This window comes from Phalacrocorax aristotelis, chromosome 31, assembly GCF_949628215.1.
Source record: "Phalacrocorax aristotelis chromosome 31, bGulAri2.1, whole genome shotgun sequence".
Classification (NCBI taxonomy): domain Eukaryota; kingdom Metazoa; phylum Chordata; class Aves; order Suliformes; family Phalacrocoracidae; genus Phalacrocorax; species Phalacrocorax aristotelis.
The window spans coordinates 139,452-155,715 of record NC_134306.1 but is presented as its reverse complement, the minus strand read 5'-3'; the positions used below and the strand labels follow the sequence as shown (position 1 = coordinate 155,715).

Below are 16,264 nucleotides of genomic sequence, written 5' to 3'. Positions count from 1 at the left end.
AGTGGGATGAAGCACTCCAGGGCACCATGATGGGTTTTTTCACACCGCACACAGCAGCTCCCACCTTCCCCAAAGCCCCATGCCCATCCCCACAGCCGTGGCACCCACCATCCTGCCTCTGCCCACCCTGGGAATCCTTTTGAACCTCTCCAGGAGCCCACCCATGCCACCCCACGGCCCCCGGGGTGGTGGATGCCCAGGATGGGATGTACCTGCTCATGGTGCTTTTGATGTCCTGGAGAAGGGAAGCGCAGCAGCCTCCGTGCTGGTCCCACATGGGGAATGCTGTGGGGCAGAGCCACCCCACAGCGGTGCAGGAGCCGCAGGGACTGGGACACCTCCCAGAGTCTCTCCCCACCATCCCACAACCCCAACGTGCCCCTTGATGCTGGGACCCGCAGGAATTCAGACTCATCACAGCCCTCCTCAGGTGCAGGACCACCCCAAGGCCACCCCACCTGCAGACACACCCCCACCAGCACCACAGTCAGGGGGCTCCAGCTCTCCAGCCCCAGCTCCACAAGTTTCTCCAGCTTCTGGTTGGGGTGCAAGTGGCTCCCCAAGGACCATGTCCACAGGCACAACCTCACATACCCCGTGTACACGCTCAACCTCAGATGTAGCTCGGCTTTCTGCCGGCTGAGAGCATCGTACCTGCTCAGGACAGCGCCAGGAGCAGCCAGAGATGTGGGGCAGAGGAGCCATTGGGGTCCCCCGTCTCTCCCCCCACAGCTTTCCCAACCGTGAGCCATCAAATCATGATCCTGCACTCCCAGAAACCCAGTTCCACTTTATTGCACCTCATTTTAAAGCAGGTACCCACAAACAAGCTGTCACAGACGAGCCAAATTCATTGTGCTGTATTTTGAAGGCGGCAGCATAAAAATCAGACAAGAGGCAACGAGCACAAAGGGGAAATTGGGGAAGGAAACGTGTGTTTGGAAAATGCTGTATCCGATAAAAGCAGATGATCTGAAGGGACCAAACCACAGTGGGATGGAGACCCCTGTTTCAGGATGGGCCTTCTCCTGAATTATTTAAGTGGTTTTGAAGGTGGGAAGCTAAAAAAAAAAAAGGCTTTTTAGCCTCTAAAGGAGGCCTAGATGTTCTCCTCCAGCAGGTTCCCAACGCACAAACCAAGCTGAGCAGTCCCCAAACCCCACAGCCCTCCATCCCGTCGGGGCATCGGCATCCCTGCAGCCACCCCAGGGGTGGGGGACTGAGCAGCCACCGCTGTCCCCCGGCACCGTGCCAGGAGCCACCGCTGCACGCCTGGTCCTGGCGAACGTCCTCTGCCTTTGAGGACCCATGGAGGAAGGGTGAGAATTACGCTGAAATGCATTTCTGGGATGGATGGGGCGTGGAAGCGGGTATCCATCCATCCATCCATCTGTCCAGCCGGCCATCGCTGAGGTGGGCACCCAAAGGCACCTCAAAGGACTTGGGCAAAACAAAGTCACTGACTGGGACCCACCAGCAGCTCCTTGCGGAGATGCGTCCGCAGATGCTTCCTGAGGGAAGAGCTGGACATGAAGCACTTGGTGCATTTGGTGCATTTATAAGGTTTCTCCCCCGTGTGGATCCTTCGGTGGATGATGAGGGTGGAGCTGGCCCGGAAGCTCTTCTCACAGTAAGAGCACCGGTAGGGTTTCTCACCCGTATGGATACGCTGGTGCCTACGGAGGGAGGTGCTCTCCCGAAAACCTTTCCCGCAGTCGGAGCAGACGTAGGGCCTGGGTCCTATGTGGGTCTTCTGATGGAAGAGGAGACCCGAGTGGACGGTGAAGCCGATCCCGCATTCGGAGCACTGATAGGGTTTCTCTACCAGGTGCTTTTTCCGGTGTCGCTTAAAAGACGAGCTTTCAAATAAGGTTTTCTCGCAGCCGGAGTGGGTCCTGAGATGGGCTATGAAGGCCGAGTTCTTTGAGAAAGTTTGCCCACACTCAGGGCACTTATAGGACCCCTCCTCCGTATGACTCTTGCGATGCTTGCTGAGTGATTTGTTGGCGATGAAGGTTTTCCCGCAGTCGGGGCACTCGTAGGGTCTCTCCCCGGTGTGTATTCGACGGTGGATGACGAAGGTGGACTGGGAATTGAGTTTTTTCCCGCAGTCCGGACAGATGAAGATCGTGCTTTCCATGTGGCTCTTGCGATGCTTGTTGAGGGACCTGCTGGCCATGAAGGTTTTCCCACAGTCGGGGCACTCGTAGGGTCTCTCCCCGGTGTGTATCCTGCGGTGGATGATAAGAGCTGAGTTGGAAGTGAGGTTTTTCCCACAATCGTGGCACTGGTACGGCCCATTCTCCAGGTGGAGCATGCAATGTTTTCTGAGCGACTTAGTGGAAGTGAAGCGTTTCTCGCAGCTGGGGCATTTGTAGGGTTTCTCCTGGCAGTGGCTCTTCTGGTGGTCCTTAAGGGGTGGAGCTGCACGCGAAAGTTCTCCTGCACTTGGGGCAGGTGAAGGGTTTCTCCCCATGATGGACCCTCCGATGCCGGTTGAGGGATGAGCCACGGCTGAAGCTTTTCCCACACTTGCTGCAGACATGCTTGTGCTGCCCCAGCCGCATTCCTGAGGGACTCTTGGTATTAGGTTTTCTCCCGTTGTGGCTGGGAAGAAGCTGATCTCCGTCCCGAGTGGTTCTTGTGGTGCTCGTAGCCCAGGGAGATGCCACCTTTGGATTTCCTCGACGACCCACCGTGCAGCTCTCCATCCTCCTCCTGAGAACTGTCCTCCATCTCGCTCGTCCACCCATCATCTGCTGGGAAAAGGGAAGGAAAAAAAAGGGATCCACCTCTACCTCCATCCCGAACATGCCAGGGGAGGGGGGAGCTTGAGGAAGGATGGAGAGAAGCACCACAAAACATGATTGATTTCATCCCTCAGTCGAATCTGGCTCTGCTGATCCAGAAGAAGCAACAGCCTTCTGCCCAGAGAAGTGTTTGGTATCTCTGGCTGCTGATACCCAAATGGGTCCTCACACCCCTGCAACCCCCTCCTCCCAGTTACACCAGTTTCCAGTACAATCCTGCGTGCTGGAGGTGAGGAGCGATGCCTGGCATCTCCGTTTTGGGGGTGGAAAATAGGTCCCCTTACCTGAGTGAGAGGAGTTGGAGCCGGAGGAGCTCCCAGCATCTCGGCAGCTCCTCCACCGTTTCCTCTTCCTCGTCCACAACCTCAAGAGGGGTCTCGCCCAGTTGTTCCTCCTCCTCCTCCTCCGAGCTTGGGATGTCGGGGATCCACACCTCCTCCCCTTGCTCCAGCTGAGCGAGCAGGTCGGGGTTGTACACGGGGAAGCCTGCTCAGGTAGACAGCGGTGGGTTACTGGGTAGATAACAACCGTCTGTGATGCCTCATTACAGGAGACAGAGGTGTGACCTTAAAACCCATCCCTCTTCAAAAAGAGAAGGACAATCCAGGTGCTCAGCTCTCCGAGGTGGGAAGTCCCAGCAGGGTTTGCTGAAGGTATCTACAAGAGCTTTCCAGGTGATGGAGAAGGCATCCCAGGGAAGCATGAAGCAGAGGAATCAGCCCCGAGACCGCTTTTCAAGAAGACGGAAAAGCCCAGTGAGATCAAGAGGAGTCGAGAAAGACAGAGATTGTCCATCTGGAAAGACTCGGGGAATAGCGAGCAGGAGGAAAATGAAGGCTGGAAAAGCCCAGGAGTAAAACCAGGCGTGCCAGCCGTGGTGGCTTGGGCTGCATCTCACCCGAGTGACCCACTCCCTGGTTTTACTTTGAGAAAAAGCTTTGTTGGGGGCAGAGTGGACAAGCCACGCTCCCAAATTAAGTGGTTTCCCCCCCACAAAGCAGACACTTGGGTCCATTGAACCTTTACTCTAAGAGCAGGACGTTGGAGAAGGAGCACGTGAAGGAGGAGGCGGTGCTCAAGGACCGAGCCGCATGCAAAAGCGTGACTTTTATCCACTATATCAGTGCCCTTCATGGCTGAATCGTTACCATTAATTAGCTCTTAGCTGGGGTCCGCTCAGCGTGCCCAAGGATGGCACGGTCTTCTCATGGGCGTCATCTAGAAAAAACCAGTGGTCCCCTGAAAGGTTAAGCTGAAAAGGTTGAGTACTGAAGCTAACCAGTCTCACAATTAGATTAGAAAAGAGCAAGAAGAGCCACAGAAAACTAACGGGAAACCTGTGGTACAGCGAGATTAAGTTCATGTTCATTCCTCTTATGATCAAGCAACTCAAGACTAAGTTCACGTTAATCCATTTTATGGATCGAGCAACTCGAGATTAAGGTCACTTTGATTCATTTTACGATCAAGCAACTCTAAAACCCCGTGTGAACCAGCCCCCAGAGCCTTCCTCGCCCACCCAAGTGCCCTAAAAACTCAACTTGAGTCACTTTTCCATCTTGCCTGCTCCCTTCCTGGACCCCCCAACTCATGTCTCATGGCTGGAGGAGACCTGGGGACTTCTCCATCCCCTGAAGCACCCCTTTGCAGGTGGCCGCGAGCTGTCAGGAGAGGGCACTGTGAGCCCGAAGGAGCCGCCAAGCCCTGCTCCCGGCAGGGCAGATTGCCTCCCTTTTTTTTTTTTCTTTAACTAATTTCTGGCAGTTTTACTCATGGTTTAGGTGGGAGAAGAGCATCCACCTGCCCAGGCTGGGATGCTCGAAGCAACTCAACAGGTATCTGAGGGACTTGGGTGCTGAGGAGAGCACCCTGTGATCCCACCGAGGATGAAGACGGGGCGTAGGCATTTAAACCAAGCCCTCAGCTAAGTTCCTCGGACAGTATTAATTAAAAAAAACCAATTAAAAAGCATCTTGCACAGATTAAGTCGAGGAAGGTCCATGAGCTGCCCCCCCCCGAAGCAGATTTAGGGTGGGTCCCACCATTCCCATGCCCACAGGCATCACCTCTGCCTTTCCTGGCGTCCACGTACATCATCCTTGGAAAAATGAGGTTTAACCCAGGATTTGAGGTGGGAAGAACAAACACAAGCAATTATCTCGGGCATCCCAGGTGGGCTGAAACCTGGAGGGCCACCACGACTCTCCGACACAGGCGTGCGACCCACGGAAAAAGAAAAATGAGGAGAAAATGCAGGATTTCTTTTAAAAGGAAACTTGTTGCTCAAAAGCGGGAGCTCCTGGGAAAGGCTCCCAGGGGACACCAGTGCCAGGAGGGGCTGGTGGGGCTGGACGAGTCCTCCTGCCCCCACGGCCGAAGCCCCCCGGGAGAGCACCAAGATGCCCCAAGGACTGGGGGGGCGGTGGGGGAGGGTGTCCCTACCTGCTGGGAGGGCGGGGGAGTGGTCGGCGAGCGGCCAGAGCTTCTCAGTGGCGGTGACGGTGACCTCCTGGAGAGCCTCGGGCACCTGGGGGGGAATGGAATTAATTGAACGGGCAACAAAGTGGCAACATTTTAAAAATAAATAAAAAAATAAATAAAAACAAAGTAACAACTAAAAAAAAAAAAACACCCAAAGAACAACAAAAACCTCCCAAAGGAAAAAAAAAACCACCCAAAGAACCAAAATTAAAAATCACAAAGTAAAAATTAAAAATAAAAACTCAGTAAGAACTAAAACGAAAAAACCCAAAGAATTAACATTTTTTTTTTTAAAAAAAAGAACTAAAAATAAGAAACCAAAGAACTAAAAGAAAAAGCAAAGAAATAAAATAATAAAAAAACCAAAATAAGAAATAAAATTAAAATCCAAAGAACTAAAATAAAAAAACTGAAGAACTAAAATTTTAAGAGTAAGAACTAAATTTAAAAAGTAAGAAATAAAACAGCAAGTAAGAACTAAAATAAAAAAAAGAACTAAACTAAAATAAAATGGAGTAGGAATTAAAATTTTAAAAGAGTAAGAACTAAAATAAATAAAAAGCAAATTAAGAACTAAAATAATAAAAAAATAAAACCAAAGTAAGAACTAAAACACTTTTTTAAAAATGAGAAAAAAAAAAAAACCAAAGTAAGATCTAAAACAAAGTAAGAAATAGAAAAACAAAGTAGGAAATAACATTTGAAAAGTAAGAAATAAAAATTAAAAAAAAAAAACAAAGTAAGAAATAAAATTGAAACCAAAGGAAGAAATTAAATTAAAAACGAAAGAAGTAAAAAAACCGAAGATTTTTTTAAAAAAAAAAAAAAAAGCAAAGCAAGAAACCGAATTTAAAAAAATAACTTTAAAAAATGAAAGAAAGAGAGCGGCTCTCCGGCAAGGCCGGGCGCCGAGACCCCCGCGGGGCCGCGGTCCCCCCGCGCCCCCCGGCTCGCCCCTACCTGGGCCGGCTCCGGCGCGGCCATGGCCGGGCTCGGCGGGGCTCAGCGCCGCGCAGCCCCCGCGCAGCGTCCCGGGGGGGGCCCCGCAGCCCCCGCCCGCCCCCGCCGGCCGCAGCGCGGGGCTCCGCGGAACCTGCGCGCCCGCCGCCCCCCGCGGGCGGGAGGGGCGACCCACCCCCACCCCCCGGTGCGGGGGAGGAGCCGGCCCCGCGCCCGCCGACCCCCTTGGCGCGGGGGGGGGGGGGGGGGGGGGGTGCCTCCCCAGCCTTTGGGGGCGGGGGGGACGGACGGAACTCTTTTTCCCCCTTCTTCTCCGATATTCTCCCCTTCCCCCCATATTTCCCCATTTTTTCTCCCCTTCCTCCATATTTCCCCATTCCCCCAATTTCCCCATTCCACCCCCCATTTTTCCCCCTTTCTCCCATATTTGCACATTTTCCCCCTTTCTCCCATATTTGCACATTTTCCCCCTCTCCCCCATATTTCCCTCCCTTCCCCCATATTTCCCCCATCTTCCCCCATATTTCCCCCATATTTCTCCAGTTTCCCCTATATCTCCCCATTTCCCCCATTTTTCCCCCTTCCCCCCGTATTTCCCCACATTTCCCCCTTTTCACCCCACTTTTCACCCCTTTTCCCTCCCTTTTTTTTCTTTTTATTTTTTTTGTAACCACAGCGCCCAGAATTTCCCTTCAAAACTAAGACATTTTGGGGCTGAGAATCCCCACCCAAGCCGAAAATCCACCCCGGCCAAGGAGGGAAGACATAAAAGTTGAGAAATCATTATTATTTTAGAGCCCCCAAAGGGGGTCAAGCCTGCCCAGCTGGGGATGTATCGCATTTATCCTAAACCTCAAATTGGGGTTTATTCCCCCCACCTCCGGTCTGACAACAAAAATACCCGAAGTAAAGGAAAAAAAAAAAAAATTTAAGAGGTGATTTTTTCCTGTCCCTGTGGGATGCTCAGTGCAGGATCCAAAGAAAAGGGGGGGAAAAAACCCAAAAAATCGGTTTCTAAAGCAATTTTTTTCCCTTTCCCCACCGGGTGCTCAGTGCGGGGCGGGACCTGAAGAAGCTCCAGGCAGCAAAAAACTCCCGAAGGAAATTCCTTTAAGGAAAATAATTTACTCTGTGCGAGAAAAAAAAAAGAAATCCTTAAAAAAAAAAAGTATATTTTTGTTCTGTCCTAAGATTTTTCTAAAAAAAACATTTACATCGCTTAAATTTTGTGGGCGGAAAAAACCAAAAATATCCTTAAATTTAGGGCTGCGGCAGAAGCTTTTAAATTGTGTTGTGGAGTTAAAGGGTTATTGGGATTTTTTCACACCCCCCCTTGTTTCTAACACCTCCCCCGGCAGGCGCCCGGCCCTATTTTTTTTTTTCTTCTCCTAAAAAAAGAGAAAATCCCCGACAAATGTTTGACTTGGAGGAAAAGGGGTTGTTTCTTTATCGCCCGTGAGGAACGGGAGCTGCGGTTTCCCACCAGCCCTGTTTCCTCCCCCACAACCTGAGGGGAAAAAAAGAAGGGGGGGCCCCTTATTTTTAGATTTTTACTCAAATTTAGGAACAAAACATCCCTGAGAACTTCCAAAAGTGAAGAAAACAGCATCAAAAAATATCTAAGAGAGATTCCTTAGGCAGGGGTTTGGTCAGTTCTCACCCACTTGGAAGTGCATAAAGTTATTGCAGTTGCAGAACTAATAAATAATATAATAATAATAATATAAAATATAATAAAATAATTATATAAAAACTAAAATAACAGTATCCTAAATATATAATTATATTATATTTTATGTTATTATATATCCTAAATATCATAAAAACATAATCTTAAAATATAATTATGTAATCCTAAATATTCTATAACAATTTAAATAATATCCTAATGAAATACTAAATTGTAAATTAAACATAATAAAATAATAAATAACTTTTCATCGTCCTTCATTCTTGTCATCAATAAATTCTTTATTCCCCATGTGAGATTTTTCCACATCTTTACCCCAAAATTAAACTAAAAAAAATACCCCCGCATCGTTTGTCCTTTAAAACTCTACAATTTATTCATTAAATAAATGAATTTACCCAAATAAACTGCTCTGGACACGTTCCAGACTGGTTGCCCCTGGTCCGGACTGGTTTCTCCCCAGCCATTTCCAACCTTTTCCAGTCACAACCATTTTTAGGACATTTCTCCCCCATCCAGACCTTAGATCATCGTTGCGTCATGACCGCGCTCAGTTATTCGTGTGTCCTGATTCGCTGCCTTTAGGTTGGTCTCCTGGATCAAACGTCAAGGCTCCATGGAGGACCACCAAACCTCCCCCGGTGGGCTGCAACGAGCGGGTCCACGGTCAAGGGCAGGGACAAGGTCAACCTCAAAGAGGAGCAAGACCAAAGAAGACTTGCCAAGACTAAAACTCAAACCCAGCTCCATCCCGTCCCATTCTGGGGTGGTTTGAGGCGTTATCGTCGCCACGCCGGGCCAGGAGACCTTCACTTGGTGGAGAACGTGTCCCGAGAGAGACGCTTCTCCTCGCTAAAAGCATGGGAGGTGGAGTCTACCCATGAGCGGGGTAGGGATGGACAACCTTCTCGTGGGTGGGAAGGACAACCACGTCACCCCACCCGTCATCTCACACCCATGGGTGGGGAGCTGATGGCGCAGGAGCCCATCCTGGAGGTGCTCATCCGTGGGGAAACGGGAGTGGCCAACTCGGGGCTCCCGTGGGCACCCCTGGAAATCAAAGGCAGAGGGAAGAGGGGGAATCGGTCTGGGGGGGAGGGGGCGGAGGCTGGAGAAGGGATGTGATAAAGCAAGACCCTCCTCATCAGGGTGGATGGAGGTGGGTGTAGGGCATGAGAGATGACCCAGGATGGGAAAGGAAGGAGGAATCGCCCACCTAAAGGAATAAACACCCGGAGAAATTGGGTCAAAAAAAGAGGAATTTGAGCTCTGCAAGATGCCCCTTTTCCTCTGTCTTGCTGGAAAAACAACTCCTCTTCCCTGAGGGGGGGGGAATAAATAAATCCGCCTTATCACCCTCGCTATCCAGGACCACCCCGCAGGTGCCAACTACCCTTTCTTCCCGAGATCACCCATCTGATACATCCCTAATTCAGCCATTCAGCTGGAAAATCTCCTGAGGCTATTCCAGGGCTGAGGGGAGGGGTCTGTGCCCACCCCACCCCCCGCCACCCCCCAAGGTAAGTTAACAAAGGTGTGCAAAGCTCCTCCTGGTTGGGTTATTTTCACGGGGATAGGGGGGAAAAAAAAAAAATCACTAGAACCACAATGCTGAGGTTATTCCCTTTTTTTTCTGAGCTTTTTGCAGTTTTCCATGCTCACGTAGGCAATGAAAAGTCAGATTTTAAAATTTTTTTTTGGTTTTTGCTCCTTTCTGATGTTGTCCCGGTGCTTAATTCCCCTGTGATGGGGCGGGGGGGGGGGGAGTCCCCCAGGGATACCCCAGCAACCCTGCAGCTTCAGCTCAGCAGATGCATCAGAAGAAAGGATGGGCTGCATCAAGGTTGCCCTCCCCCCCCCCGCAACTATCTTCTCCCCCACCCCAAGAGGATGGTCTGGGGCAAAGAGGGGCTGTCTCGCCTTGGACAGCCCCACAAGGCTCCTTGGTCTCCAAAAAAATTCCTCAGAAAGTATCTCTGGGTGGGAAAAAATCACCTTCCCACCCTCCTTGGACATGTCATGGGAGCTACAGATGTCCCACCCTGCACCGCCTGGCCAAGGAAGGACCATCCCCACGTTGCCCCAGCCAGAGCCTTTCACCCCTTTGGAATTCCTCTGGGAAGCGACCCCAATCCCACCTGTAGCTCTAGGCCGGGCAGCAGGTCCCCAACACAAGGTCAAGGTGGCTGTGGTGAACCTCAAAGCCCTCCAAGGCTGGTGGTCACAATACCTTGACGATGACCTCTCCAATGGCCACCCCCACCTCCTGCCAGCGGCCGATCGTCTCCTCCCACCTCTGTTGTTTCTGGTCTTGAGGAATCAATTTTGCGGCCAAAGAGATGACGTGAGTGGAGGAAAATCCCTCCGGAAGCTCCTCCTGGAGGAACATCACATTTAGCCGTTGCAGTTGAGGCACTATCAACCCAAATCATCAGCGCCGTCCATGCAAAATCCCACGTCACCCAACACTTCCTTTCGCCAAAGACTTTAAACTCTTTTTTTTTTTTTTTTTTTTTTGCTTTTCTCCCCTTTTTCTATCCCAGCCCTCGTGCCTGCTCAGGCCCCACAGCTTTCACCAACTTCCTCACAACCCTTCCTGACCACCTCCTCCTTCACCGAAAAGGTAATAAATTTCGGTTTTTCGTCCCAGCAGCACGCCGGGCTCGATTGCTCGACTGCTCCCTTCTTATCGCAACACCCCTGCTAAGCCAAAAGACCTCCTCCACTCATTTAAACTACGAGAAAACAGGCATTTGGGCATATTTCCTCACTAGCTCCGTGCCTGGGTAACATCACGGCTCTTGGGTGTCCAGACCAGCTCATGGAGGACCTCTGGATGTCTTGGCCACTGAGCAAAAATAGGGAGCATGAATCAGCCGCCCTAAACCCGGCTCGATTTTGGAGATTGGTTCAATTCGGGCCCACCCGTCAGAAGTGATTCTTCATCTTTTTTGGATGGTTTTCCCAAGGGGATGCGATGGGCAGAGGTTGCTACAGGGTGGGCAGCTGGTGGTACCCCGAGATCACCCTGCCCCAAGGTGCTCCACGGGGTGGGATGAGCACGACCTGGGGAAGGCTCAGACCCTCGGGTGGGCAAAGTTGGACCTTTGCAGGGATGCAGGAGCATCAGGGATGGAGGGAAAGCTGGGAGGAGACCCCCCCCCTCCCCGGAGAGCCAGGATGCAGGAAGAGCCCCCACCTTGGGAAGCGAGGCCAGGGGACAGGGGGTGACATTTAACACTGACTTCAGCAGCACCTTCCTCGCCTGCGGCAGATTTCTCCAGCCCGAGGAGCTTGGCCTCTTGGTTGACCCACCAGCTCCCAACACGTTGAACCCCTGGGTCTCCCACCCCGGTTGCAAAAGGCCCGTGCCAATACGATGGATCAATCCCGTTGGGCGTCACAGCCACGGTGCGGCATCATAAACTACCCCAGAGCAACAAATACCATCATTCTGCCACAGATAAGGCAAATTTAATTCCCTGAGGAGGCTCTTTCAGACCCCGTAACTCTCATTAATATATTTATCAGCGCAGCAGGATGCTGCAGCAAGATCTTCACCCAATGCACGAGGAAAGTCCTTGTAATTACATCCCCTTCCTTGGTGACAATTAATTTATTAGTTGCAAACCCAGAGAAACCTCCTCCCGCCTACCAGAGCTGGGTTTTGGCTGAGTATTTCAGGCTGCGCCGCGGGATGTGCCGGGGATGTGCCAGCCCTCGAGGAGCACCCCTTGGGGTCTCCAATCCGCGATGCCCGTGGGATAAAAGCCCACCATGGCTTCATGCCCTTGCTCTGGTCACAATTTAAGGACAAGCAGCACGTGTAAGGGGGTGGGGGTACCTACGCTACGGAGGGAGACCGGGGCTGTGGAACATCTGCACCCCTAAAAATCCCTTCACCTACTCCCAGGCCGAAGACCCTCCGCCTCCAGAGCAGGGCTGACGCAGCCAAAGGACTTATTGGGAATAAAACCTGGGGTGCTCTAACACCCAACTGCACCCCAAGGATCATTGGCGGGGGGGTGGTGGTGTGTCTCTGCCAAAGCCCCCAAACATCCCAGGGACCCCCAGCACCCCAGGAGCTGCGGAGTGGGATCATCCCAGGGACCCCAGGAGCTGTGGGGTGGGATCACTCCAGGCACCCCCAACATCCCAGGAGCTGTGGGGTGGGATCATCCCAGGGACCCCAGGAGCTGTGGGGCAGGATCATCCCAGGGACCCCAGGAGCTGCAGAGTGGGATCATCCCAGGGACCCCCAGCACCCCAGGAGCTACAGGGTGGGACCACCCCAGGGACCCCCAACACCCCAGGAGATGTGGGGTAGGATCATCCCAGGGACCCCCGACATCCCAGGAGCTGCAGGCTGGGATCACCCCAGGGACCCCCAGCACCCCAGGAGCTACAGGGTGGGACCACCCCAGGGACCGCCAACACCCCAGGAGATGTGGGGTAGGATCATCCCAGGGACCCCCAGCACCCCAGGAGATGTGGGGTAGATCATCCCAGGGACCCCCGACATCCCAGGAGCTGTGGGCTGGGATCACCCCAGGGACCCCCAGCACCTCAGGAGCTGTGGGCTGGGATCACCCCAGGGACCCCCAACACCCCAGGAGATGTGGGGTAGATCATCCCAGGGACCCCCGACATCCCAGGAGATGTGGGGTGGGATCACCCCAGGGACCCCCGACATCCCAGGAGATGTGGGGTGGGATCATCCCAGGGATCCCTGGCACCCCAGGAGCTGCAGGGTAGGATCACCCCAGGGACCCCCAGCACCCCAAGGACCCGCAGCACCCCAGGAGCTGCAGAGTGGGATCATCCCAGGGACCCCCAACATCCCAGGAGCTGCGGGGCTGAGCTCAGAGGCGGGGTCTCCCCCCACTCCTTACCCCACAGGGGGTAAATCTGCCATCAGGGATATTCCTGCCCATTGTGCCCAGCTTGGGCCCCATTAACTTCCCAATGGCCCCTCGGGGGGGGTGGGGTGGTGGGGAATGGCCTTAACCCTTCCCTTCCAACCCCAGCCGGGAGGCGATGGAATACATCATTGCAACAGCAAACAGGTGAGAATATCCTCCAAAACCAGCTGCTTTTACCCCAAAAATGAATCCCAGCCACGACCCCTGCCTAGAAGATGAGCCCACCTCTCCCCAGTTTATCCTTAATCTCGTCCCCTGGGAGGGACTTGCTGCGGCCAGGAAAATAAATCTGGAGGAAAGCCTGTAGGTTTCGTTATTCCCCTCCACCCCTTTCCCCTCCCTGTCTTCAAATGTATATTAACTTTTCTGCCCAAACAGCTTTATTTTGGCTTGTCCCCATTGTCCCCCTCCTGACGCAAAGGGATTGGCCCTGGAGGGAAGAAGATGGGGGGGGGGGGGGAGAATGGGGGGGGCGGGGGTGAGGGGGGAGAAAAAAGAGGGGGCGAAGCGGGGGGGGTGGGAGAAAAAAGAGGGGGCGAAGCGGGGGGGGTGGGAGAAAAAAGAGGGGGCGAAGCGGGGGGGAGACCTAATGGGGGGTGGGGTGGGGATGAGAAATCGGGGTGCCCCGGAGGTTTCCAAGTCCCGATGGAGGGGAAAAAAAAGCCTTAATTCTTCCAATTTATAGAGTCAGGAATTGTATTTCCCTGCAGGAGCCAACTGCACTTGACCCTGCGAATCCCCTCCCAAAGCCGAGGCTGGAAAGGGCTTTAACACGACTTTGAGACCAGAAGGCTGAAAGTTCATTGAATATTATATTTTCTTTCTTAATCTTCCCAAGCTCAGACTTTTTAGCAAAAAAAAAAAAAAAACCAAAACAGGCAGCCAAACCCCCAAAACAACCTCAGGAGAAGCAACCAGCTACTTCAGACCCTCGTTATAATGTGACATTAAATTGCCTCGAGCACTAATAGCACGAAAGAGGGTTCATTTATTTTTATACAATAGATATTGAAAGGTTTATGACTTATTTTATGACTTATTTTATGACTTACTACAATTTCAACTTGTTACAAGCTTTTCCTACATCCTGATTTTTCATATTCCTGGGGAGGAGGAGGGGGTTAGCAGGGATGAGAACGATATTTCCTGGGGGATTCAGGGTCCTCCACATTAACTGTGCACCTTAAGGAGGGCTCTTGCACATCCGTTCAAAAACTGAAACACCTAAATGAAAAGATAAAGCAAAAAAAAAAAAAAGCCGTTTTCTGCCCCGAAGTGGGGGAGACCTGCCTGAACCCCGAATTTCTGCCCTGCTTGTGGTTGGCAGCCACGCAAATATCAGGACTCTACAAAGGAGGGCGAGAGCCCTCAGCTGGGAGGCAGCAGATCCTGCGCTTCTCCTCCCTCAGCCCTGCATTTGACCGTTTCCCCCTGCTTTTACACCAAAACACAGGTCTGATGCTCCAGTGTGGGGCAAGACCCTCAGTTCTTGCGGCAGCACTTAAATCCTCAGAGACCCCACTCGGGGTGGCTTCGCGTCTCCTGGGGTTTATTGTCCAGGGGACAAACTTAAATTAAATTTTAAACAGTCTTTCCTCCGTTTTACCTGTTTTTAACAATTTTTGGATATTTTTCCTATGATTCCCCAGGGGTTTGGCTCCCTCCTGCCAGCAGGATGTGGAGGGGAGATGGGACCAGCAAAGGGTGTTTTGGGGATGGAGGCACCAGAGATGCTTTACCCCAGGTCAGATCCTGCTCCCAGCTCTGTCTCCAGCCCAGTAAAACCAGTTTCCTGGGCCAAATGGGACGCGATATGGCAGGAAAGGGTGTCTGAAGGCTGGCCAGTGGCCCTGCCAAGGGGCTTTGTGACACTCGTCCAACCCAACTCCAGCTGGGAAACGCGGGAAAGGTGGGAAAAGGGGTCTTACACCCACCCAGGCAGCTCAAGGGGACCACGCACCCGCCACGCCTGGCTGCCTTGGGGTACAGAGGGGCACAGGATGCCTGGGGGTCCCCCTCCAGAGCCAGCGGTCCCTGTTTCGGGCACACGTTGCAGCCCGGGTTGGATACAGAGGGACACGGGAAGGGGTTAGAGCTGGGAAAACAACCGGCACCGGCTCCAGGATGTTGCTGCCTCTACGTTGCCCCAAAATCAGACCCCACCCCCACCCACCCCAGGTAGCGGTGAGGGTAGGAAAACACCCCACCGGCCCCCAGCCCTGGGGACGAAGCGGGGACCCCAGTTTGGGCATCCCCCAGGAGCAACTGGGAGAGCTGGGAGCTGCCACGCTTGGTGGGAGAGGGCTCCGGTGAGGGGGATGCGGGGATGAAGGTGCAGATGCCACACGGATTTGGGGGGGGGGGGGGGGGGCGCTGGAGGAGGGAGCGAGGCAAGAAGGGGTTTTGGGGGAGAAAAGGGGCAGAAAGGGGAAGGTGGGAGCTGGCTAAAGGAGGGGGCAACCTCTGTTGAACCCCACTGCTCCCCATCACATCCCCGGCCACGGCGCAAGCGCAGAGACCAGCAGGCTCTACTTATGTGTTGAACACCCCGAATATAACAGATCTCAGCCTATTTTGCTTTTTAAGGCTTCTTTTTTCTTCCCCCAAGACACAAAACGCCCTCGCTCCGTACCTCACACGTGGGTGTGTAAATATGCATTTTTATTGCATGCTCTTAAACCCCCCCTTGCTTAAACTGTTTTCATCTAAACCCTCCTATTATTCACCTTGATCTCCAAGGATGATCTCGCCCCAGAAAATTCCCTTGGGAAATGCAGCAGGTTCCTGTTTTCCTGGAAAATCTTCTCCCTCTTGTTGTTTGGCCAGGATTTGGGTCTAACCGGGACCTGACCCTGAGGACCCCAGACAAGTTTTAAACCTGGGTCTGAGCAGGACCTGAGCCTGAGGACCCTAGACAAGTTTTAAAGCTGGTTCTAACCAGGACCTGAGCCTGAGGACCCTAGACAAGTTTTAAAGCTGGTTCTAACCAGGATCTGACCCCATGGAGTCTAGCCAAGTCTTGAAATTAGGTCTAAGCAGGACATCAAGCCAAGAAGCCTAGCCTAGTTTTGAAGCTGGAACTAACTGCAAAGCCAGTGCTGCTTCAAGGAAGGAATTAACCTCTGACATACCTGAGCAAGGAGAGGAGCCAGGCCTAGGCTGGAGACAAGCCCAGAGCAAGGGATCAGCAAGGCCCACAGCCACAGATAGACACCCCTCCAAAGCAACTTGCAAAAAAACTAAAAATCCCAAGTCTGAGCTTAAATAGAGCCCCTGGACCATCGGTGGGGTTTCCCAAGGTGGGGCTAATCAGGGCTGTTAATTAACTTAATTAACCTCAGCTCTTTTCTGTCTCCTGGTGGGGAGGAGAAAGCGCTGGGGCCGATGCCGATGCCTTCCCC

The 16,264-nt window shown here is 52.5% G+C and overlaps 1 protein-coding gene across 1 annotated transcript; it reads right to left on the bottom strand.

Moving 5' to 3' along the window:
* Window positions 1-775: 775 nt before the first annotated feature.
* On the bottom strand, window positions 776-6,354 carry LOC142049083 (uncharacterized). The gene is given in 5 exon segments (XM_075076526.1): window positions 776-2,431; window positions 2,433-2,756; window positions 3,095-3,296; window positions 5,253-5,337; window positions 6,252-6,354. Coding segments are annotated over 3 exon segments (1,338 nt in total). The 5' UTR covers window positions 3,134-3,296; window positions 5,253-5,337; window positions 6,252-6,354; the 3' UTR covers window positions 776-1,456.
* Window positions 6,355-16,264: the final 9,910 nt, after the last annotated feature.